The 9,239-nt window shown below is 47.1% G+C and overlaps 1 protein-coding gene across 2 annotated transcripts; it reads right to left on the reverse strand.

Annotated features, from left to right (window-relative positions):
• Positions 1-755: 755 nt before the first annotated feature.
• On the reverse strand, positions 756-9,014 carry LOC100273521 (splicing factor, arginine/serine-rich 7). 2 transcript variants are annotated; one of them, XM_008678599.4, is made up of 5 exons: positions 8,846-9,014; positions 8,579-8,676; positions 6,416-6,504; positions 2,186-2,435; positions 756-1,496 (listed from the first exon to the last, which is right to left on the reverse strand). In XM_008678599.4, the coding sequence occupies exons 2-5, from the start codon at positions 8,665-8,667 to the stop codon at positions 1,091-1,093; spliced, it is 834 nt and encodes a 277-aa protein (XP_008676821.1). In that variant the 5' UTR covers positions 8,668-8,676; positions 8,846-9,014; the 3' UTR covers positions 756-1,090. The 2 variants fall into 2 exon arrangements, with proteins under 2 accessions (XP_008676821.1, NP_001354373.1); NM_001367444.1 differs by having other exon boundaries at positions 770-1,496; positions 8,850-8,971.
• Positions 9,015-9,239: the final 225 nt, after the last annotated feature.

Here is a 9,239-nt window from a genome sequence, read left to right on the forward strand (position 1 = left end):
TGGTTGGGAGATTATCGACGGGCATGCCACACGGGAGGAGCGGATCTCGATGACTATAATCTGCAATCTGAGACATGGTTAGAAAACTTGAGACATGGTTGCATTTGGAATTGGGCCAACCTCGAGGAAATCTTCGTGGAAACCTTTCAGGGCATGTACGTTCACTCTAGCAACCTGTGGGACCTCAAGAACTACCGGCACAAATCCGATGAGACCTTAAGGGGCTACATTTGGTGTTTCTCGCGGCAATACAACGAGCTAACGAACCTTGCCGACATCGATGTTTTAGCGCGTTCATTTTGAAAACCACGAGCGAAACTCTAGTGCACAAGGTAGGCACAAGAGTCGGCGAACCACTAAGGAGCTCCTAGACACACGACGACCCACGCATCGAGAGAAGATGCGGTGGAAGCTATTTTCAATCATCGCAAGCAGAAGGGCAAGTGTGACAGAGGCCGACAGGGGCCTCAAAAGGCGGTCTGATGAAAGAAAGGTAGAGGCACGGCGAAGTGCTAGTGGCCACAGCGGGTCAGAAAGGAAAGAAACTGCGCTGACCGAAGAGGCCACCAACTAGAGGCCACCAACCATTTCTAGAAGACGCTCGCGAGGCCCTGTGTCCGAACCAGTTGCGGCAATTTAATGGAGGTGATGCTCTTAGGCAACCAAAGCAACAGCCTTTCGCTGCTTGATATTGCTACCACGTGTGACAACACCCCCCACCCCCAAAAAAAACGAAATCACTGACCAAAAGCAAGTAGGAAAATGTTTCTTCGAAAGCGTCCTGAAAAGGTAGACAAATATCTCAACATAGCCCACGATTAACACTTCGTCCGAATTCAAAAGCAATCTAGTGATATAAATCTAACAAGAACCAGGTCATGTCTTGACAGCTATAAGTGCCCAAAGTCAATACTCGAAACGGAAACGTTATGCTCCTCCCTCTACAATGGTATCAGCAGCGGTGTGTCCAAGGGAAACCCAAAACACGAGCAAAATCTCAGACTGGATCCTATAAGTTGTACCGACGCGCATGGGCAAAACATGCTGGGCCCCTTAGCATTTTCCAGCATCTTTGAGCAGCTAAATATTCTCAGGCGTCATTGGCATATGGGGACTCGTGCTGGGGCTGCTGTTCTGGGGATCTGCTATAGCTTCTTCTGGCATCAGGAGGTGGTGGCGGCGACCTGCTCACATCTCGAGCTCCCGGTGGTGACCTGCTGTTATTTCTGGGAGGTGGTGGCGGCGGCGATCTGCTCATTTCTCGGGCTTCCCGTGGTGAACTGCGGTTATTTTTGGCAGGTGGTGGTGGCGATCTGCTCATTTCTCGGGCTTCCCGTGGTGAACTGCTGTTATTTTTGGGAGGTGGTGGTGACGATCTGCTCATTTCTCGGGCTCCCCGTGGTGACATGCTGTTATTTCTAGGAGGCGGTGGTGGCAGTGGCGGCGACCTGCTGTAACTTCGCCTCCTAGGAGAACGATCTCGTGGGCTGTAGCTCCTGAAAACCCCAACATTTGTTTTCAGGATGAACGCAACATAATCCATTGAAAAGACTGCTAGTGAGGCAAAGACATTGATCTATATTTTATCTAGTCACTCAAAATGTTCCCCTCAAATATTAGGTTTGGATTCACAATGCTAATTAAGCTATAACAGGTGGGAGAGGACGATAAGAATGCAGCAGATCATATATTACCAATGCAAGATAAAGAACTACATACAGAAGTTAAAATGCATAGTTGAACTTTTGATTAAATAGTATCCCTCAAATCAGGAACACATCTAGTTATTTTGATATTAACTACAATAACATCTCTAGGTGTGACTTCTCGTCTTCATTCTTTTCAACATGCCATCTTAATTTTTGCTGCATGTATTTAAAGGGGTAAAACAGTGCATTTGAGACCATTACAGAGCAAAACTGCAAAAAGGGATAATGTGGCAATGGCTAGGCTCAAACACAAAGCTAGAGATGTCCAGAAAACCTTTGTTATTATCTGTATACAGTGCATTTGAGATCATTACTAATTTACTGGATACTTCATTGGTCATAAAAAATGTGTTATCTTTGAAATTTTGCTTCGTTCTCAAAAGTTTTGGGATTTCTAGGTGATGTTTCCCAACCCTTAATTAAAACTAATGGAATGCACATGATGGATTGGTCGATTGGTGTCATTAGCAAATTACCTTCTGCCATAGCTTGGGCTCCTTCGATGTCTTGGGCTCCGGCTGCGACTTCGGCTCCGGCTGCGATATCTAGGACTTCGGCTGCGACGCCTTCCACTACCCAGCCCTCCCGAACCAATCCGTAAGCGACATTCACGTGCAAAGTGGCCAACTTCACCACACTCATAGCACTTCATATCAGAACCATTACGGTCTCGGCCACGGCCACCACCATCTTTGGTTGACAGCTCAACCCTCCAACCATTCTTACCTATCAAGCACAAATCAACAAGATAAACATAAACATAAATTCACAAATTGCTGAAGTATATGTGATCACAGTAGCTAAAGTGCAAAACTTCGTTCAATTACTAGTACAAAATTTAAATTTCGTTATCAAGTAAGACCTGAACATATTAGCAGTTTGAAACAAACTCAATGGCTTTCTTGCAAAGGAATCCTTGTATTGAAGTATTGTGGTTGTATGCATTTTACAGGACAAGGACTTGAGTATCTGCTCTATTGTCAGTAAGATATTGTTTATTTGTAATTTTGTATACGTACACATTGACAATGTACAGCTGTGCCAACATATCCAACATTACTCTCTACCCCTTAAACCCACCAGTTAAAACTAAGCCAAGTACACCACATAAAACATCCCACGCACTCATGCCCCTGCTAAATACAACATCCAGCCTATAAACTCCAGACAAATCCCACTGTCAAATACCAACGTTCCAGATCGTTTCTTTTGTCTACTCAGTCTTAATGAAACGCATCTGACGCCCAACCTTTTTTGGATCATCCTCAACGCACGTGGTCTCACACACGCACGTCCCCCACGTCTCTCTTGTTGAAACGCATCGGACGGCCAGTCTTTAATGGATCATCTCAACGCACACACTCTCACGCAGAAACACACCCACACTCGCTCGTGTCTTCCTCCCCAACCCTGGCTCCGTCAACCCTTCTCTACGACGAGGCCGCCAACAACGACGGTTCTGCCGCCGCCAAATCCTCCACGGACGCGCTCGCACGCCTCGGCGCCTACCCACCCCGCCTAAACGCGCCTACACCACGGCGACCGCGGACAACAAGGCCAGCACAATGCCGTCGCCGCTAAATCCTCCACGGCTCACGTCTTCACTACGACACCCTGCTCGCCTAAGACGTCCCCGGGCATCGAATCCGCCTCCACCACCACCCTGTTTCCGCAATCTCCCTCAACATCGGCGATTTGGTTGGGTGTGCGGTGATTTGGTTCAAAGACTCTCCAATCTCCTCTCCTCGTGTTCCACCGCCCACGCCTTCGATGTGGCTGCGGCCAGGGGCCTAGGGCCATCGAGGAGGCGCACGCACTACTCCCCACCCTGGCACCGAACTAAGACGACGAGGACCTCAAGGAGTGCGCGTATGAGGCGGGCGAGAAGGTCATCGTGTCCCATCTCGGATGGGCCAAACTCGGAGGGCAGGGATGGCGACGGCAAGAGATGCAGTCACGGCTCGCCCGAGGCCAACCTCAGACGGGAGACACAGGTACACCTTGCCCGAGGCCAACCCCGGGCGGGAGACGCAGTCACGGCTCGCCCGAAACCAACCTCGGGAGGGAGATGCAGTCACGACTCGCCCGATGTCACCCCCGGGCGGGAGACATAGTCACGACTCGCCCGATGCCAAGTGGCCAACCTTGGGCGGGAGACGCAGTCACGACTCGGCCGAGGCCACCCCCGGGCGGAAGACGCACACGCCCGAGGCCAACCCCGGGCGGGAGAGGACGCAGTTATGGCTTGCCCGAGGCCACGCTCGGGTGGGAGACGCGGTCACGGCTCGCCTGAGGCCAACCCCGGGCGGGAGACGCAGTCAGGGCTCACCCGAGGCAAACCCCAAGCGGGAGACGCGTTCAGGGCTCGCCCGAGGCCACCCCCAGGCGGGAGACGCAGTCACACCTCGGTCGAGGACACCCCCGGGCGGGAGACGCGGTCACGGCTCGCCCGAAGCCAACCTCGGGCGGGAGGCGCAGGTACGTTTCGCCCGAGGCCAACCTCGGGCGGGAGACACAGTCACGACTCGCCCGAGGCCAACCTCGGGCGAGAGACGCAGTCACGACTCACCCAAGGCCAACCCCGGGCAGGAGACGCAGTCATGACTCACCCAAGGCCAACCCCGGGCGGGAGACGCAGTCACATCTTGTGGGCGTCGTTGCCCATGCTCGGTCCTCCCAGTGCGCGAGGGCGCAGCGGCGAACGCGCTCGCGCAGGCGTGGACTCCGCTTGCCGGCTGCTCCTTTGACCTCATGTTGCACGACCCGGTCGCCGGCTCGATGGCGTCGTTGCCCGTGCTCGGTCCTCCAGGTTGGCCTCGGGTGGATGGGTCGTGCACTGGTTTCCCGCCCGAGGTTGGCCTCGGGCGAGTCGTGACAGCATCTCCCGCCCGGGGTTGGCCTTAGGCGAGGCGTGACTGCATCTCCCGCCCGAGATTGGTCTCGGACAAGTCGTGACCATCTCCCACTCGGGGTTGGCCTCGGGCGAGCCGTGAATGCGTCTCCCGTCCGAGGTTGGCCTCGAGCGATTCATGACTGCCTCTCCCACCCGGGGTTGGCCTCGGACGAGCCGTGACTGTGTCTCCCGCCCTGGGTTGGCCTCGGGCGAGTCGTGACTGCATCTCCCACCTGAAGTTGGCCTCAGGCGAGTCATGATTGCGTCTCCCGCCCGGGTTGGCCTCAGGCGAGACGTGACTGCGTCTCCCACCCGGGGTTGGCCTCGGGCGAGCCGTGACTGCGTCTTCCGCCCGGGGTTGGCCTCAGGCGAGTCGTGACTGCATCCCTTCTCCCTTACTCAAATCTAATGGACTTATTTGGATCATTCCTTGTATCTCATCTCTTCTCTCCCTCCCCACAACCCCACCGCACCCAGCCTCCCCCCCACTCCTCTCGCTCGCGCCGCCGCCTTCAACATCTCCCCTCACGTTGTCGATGTCGTCGTCGACCCTTCCCCTCCGCGGGATCGTAGCGTTAGCACGGGCTATATACTAGTATAACTATAGTCATGACTTAGTATTGACATGGAGTTGAGATAATGGATACTAATTCCTATTCCTGGTAAAAATGCAACTGGTTTGTCCATCCACAGGCACAAACATTTCATAGTTGCCAAAGACAGCCTTTTCCCCATCACATGAATTCAACTCATAACACAATAAAAGCAGAGATTAGATACCTTAAAGCATACTAAACGATGTGGCCTAAACTTTTCAAAAATATTAATTACTTGCCAGTTGTAAGACGAAGAACTCAAAACTTACTTGATGGATATAATAAAGTTTAGACAAACAAACTTATTGGGAAGTGACCAACAATGAGAACATAAAAAAACTCGACGTGCGGGGGGGGGGGGGGGGGGGGGGGTTAAGACAGCCCCCGAGTATTGTATTAAGAAGATCTCACACAGGTCGAGAAAACCCCCAAACCATTGCCCCACCCATACGGGGCGGCACCATAGCCCATGTGAAAACGACCGCGACCGAGCTTTGGCGCAGGACAGACAAGGGGATGTTTTTAAGCATAGCCTGAGATTCGCTACCGCATGGAGTCAAACCTAGGACCTGAGGAGTACTACTCAGACCACCTAACCAACTCAGCTAGTGGCCCTTTCGCCCAACAATGAGAACATAGAAATCAGGCAGCACAAATATCTTTCACATGTTGACAACACATTAGCTACCACTTCATTTGAGGCACGACTTCCTTCTACAGAGTGATAATTGTTGTGAATCAAAAGCTTCTGTTCTATTATCTGAAGTTCGTAAGCTTTTTTAAATGTACAAATAAGTGAGTAACTCAAAGAAAAAAAGTTTCTGCATATAGTAATTTAAAATGGCGACATTCTTTACAAAGAAACTACCTGCTATCAGAAAATGCATAAATTACTTATGCAAAGTCTTACAGGAAAAGGAAAGCTCTCTACGCTACAAATGGGTATTTGGTTCTTCTGACTAAAGTTTAGTTCGTGTCTCATCAAATGTTTAAATATTAATTATAATTTATAAGTATCAAATATAAACTTAATTAGGTTTAATAATTTTGTCTCGGCTTTTAGTCTTCATCTGTGTAATTAGTTTTATAATTAGACTATATTTAATACCAGTAATTAATTTATCATTCAAACATTTGATATGACAAGGACTAAAGTTTAGTTGGGTGGAACCAAACACCCTCAAAGTAATAAATAGGCATCCATAGTTATTATGTACCATCCAAATCGCGAATGGCATCTTGTGCATCCCTGCGGTCATCGAAGTCAATGAAGGCAAACCCTGGTGGTTTCCTAGCAACCCATACACTGCATGGAAAGAACAAATCAGTCCAAGTGAATGCATATAAAATACAATAATCTATTGTAGAGAAAAAAACATTTGGTATGGTATTGAGCTCAATACCTTTCTTGATTGACAGACAAACAAATTTTATTATGAACATGTTTAACTTAGTATCATCTTAATCAACAGCAACCAGGAGATAAACAACTCAGCATGCAAATGCAGAAACAAATCCAACCAGACCTACAGACAAGGATGGCTAAGATAGTATAACAAGAAACTGAAGTAGAAAATATGGCACTTTTGTACTCCCTCCGGTATCAAATACAAGTCGTTCAGGACAGCGACACGGTCTCCAAAATAGAGCTTTGACTAATGTTTTTTCTTAAAATAAAAATAAACTCTTAATATATTTATACTTTTGCAAAAGTACTTTTTAAGATAAATCTATATAAATATGATTGTTAGATTTCAAAACTAAATAACAAAAGTGTTATTAGTAGTCAAAGTTTTATATGTTTGACTTAAACCTTGTCCAAAAGGTCTTGTTTTTTAAGACTGGAGGGAGTACAAGTTACAAGGTAACAGCTAAACCTGTCAAAATTCAATTATTCAACAACAAACATAAGTAAATATATTGGCATCAACCAATTTAAGAAAAAGGTTGAACTATTTCATCCAGTATTAAGATATCTATAGTGTTGATGAAATATGATTCCGAGCTAATTTTGTCAATTCTGACATTACACAAGAACCTTTATTATAGATCATAGACATACAAATTCCAGATCAGAAGATAACATTGTTATGTTGGATGCACTTCAAAATTACTGGCATGATTCCATCTTTCCATCTATCATAGTAAGTTCAACTTCAATCTACTCCACATATCACACTGGTTGTTTCTTACTCGTCATCATGTTCACCCAGTATTTTTTTACTGTGTTATCTTCAATTCTTCAAAAGCTTTTTCCCAATGGAGTTGACATGGGAGGAGGCAATCAAAAGGGACTTGAAGGAATGGATATCCCAATGAAGTTGTGTTTGGATAGAAGTGCTTGGAAAGAAGCTATCCACGTGCCCGAACTGTGATTAGGCCTTTTCCCTTTTAGTGCTCTCAAAAGCTTTTTCCCCTCCCCTTTCTCTCTCTCTCTTTTTGGTGACATCTTGTTGGGTTTCAACTCTAGCCTACCCCAACTTGCTTGGGACTAAAAGGCTTTGTTGATGTTGTTGATGTTGATCTTCAATTCTTCATTAACATGAAACATGAAAATAATTGCACAGTTGCAAGTGTACTAGATGTCTGGATTAAATTACAAATGTTCAGATAGACACTCTCTAATCTTTAGAAAGAGATCATGCCTTTCTTCTAAAAAGACAACGGATGATAACAACTCACAGGCCTTTAAAAAGAAAGAAGAAGCTCAATTTAGCCTGCAAGAAATTAAGAAAGCAGCCAACACATAAAGAGGAAATTTTAAGATAGACCTGTTAGTTGTCTTGAGCTTGATACTACTAACAAGATGTGATTGTCTATTAGTGAGGCTAACTAGATAATATCAGGGCAACATGCGTACTGGTAAGTTAAAGCACTTGCCAACTTATCATGCAGAAGCCCAAGCCCTACCAAACTAGGCCTCAGGGACTTGTAATTTAATGTGAACATAGTACCGCTGCTTTTTTTCCCCTTCTATTTCTCAAACAGCATATGCATCACTAAAAAAATTCCGAGATTGTCAAGGAATAAACACAAATCTAATAAAACCTATTCTACTCAGCAAACAAATAGTTCCCTTATTGATTTCTATACATACATACCATATCACATGACCACTAAGTGGAGCACAGGCTTCTCTATTGTTGTTTTACCACTAGTAGGCACTATGCTCAATACGAAACTATCATACTCAAAACACAAATTGTTTAGCATGCATGTATAGGAGCTAGCAAGCGACAGCATGAAGTCGTATATGCTATCAGCAGTACGATAGAGGCAACTCGGGGGGAAATCATACCCGCAGAAAGACTAGCTTAGTGCTTCCGCTATCAATAAAAAATAAAACGAGGTTAGCACTATGCAACGGCACCGCATCTCACCTCTTCAGAACCCCAAACGTGCGGAACTCGTCCTCAATCTCCCGCGCCGTGACACGCGGATCCAGGTTCCCAACGAAGACGCGAGCCATGAGTTCAGCCTGCAAGAGTGAAACAATCCGAACAAAAAAGTCACTGAAATCCACTCCAAGCGGAGCGTAACCAAGCCCACGAGAAAACCCAAATTCCTCACGAATTAGACCAAAACGGAGAAGAAAAACGAGGCGCGCTGGCCTAGGAACCAGAAGCAATGGGGGATCTAAAGCTTACTTGCCTTCGCGAGCGAGTTCTCTCCGGGTGATTTGAGATTTGTGTCGCTAGCGCGACCGGGCCGGCGGCTCTAGGGTTTATGTTCGAGCCGCGGCAGCGGGGTGCGTGGAGGGCTGGGAAGTGTTTTGGGCGGAAAGGAGTTGACGAGTCAGGCCCTGGCTGTCAATTCAGGGGTATTTTCCAAAGTCCTAGGGGCAACAAAATCAAAATACGTAAATAATCATTCAGTAACTAGTATAAGTAATTTATGAAGTGTTTAAATTAATTAGACCATTAGTTATATATTTGATGTGGATTTACACCTAGTGTTTAGTTAAATTTATATACATCTCACTACTCAGTACTTATACACACCCTTGTTGTTAGAGATGGCAACGAGTACAAGCCTATTGGG

The sequence above is a fragment of the Zea mays genome, chromosome 4, assembly GCF_902167145.1.
Source record: "Zea mays cultivar B73 chromosome 4, Zm-B73-REFERENCE-NAM-5.0, whole genome shotgun sequence".
Classification (NCBI taxonomy): Eukaryota; Viridiplantae; Streptophyta; class Magnoliopsida; order Poales; family Poaceae; genus Zea; species Zea mays.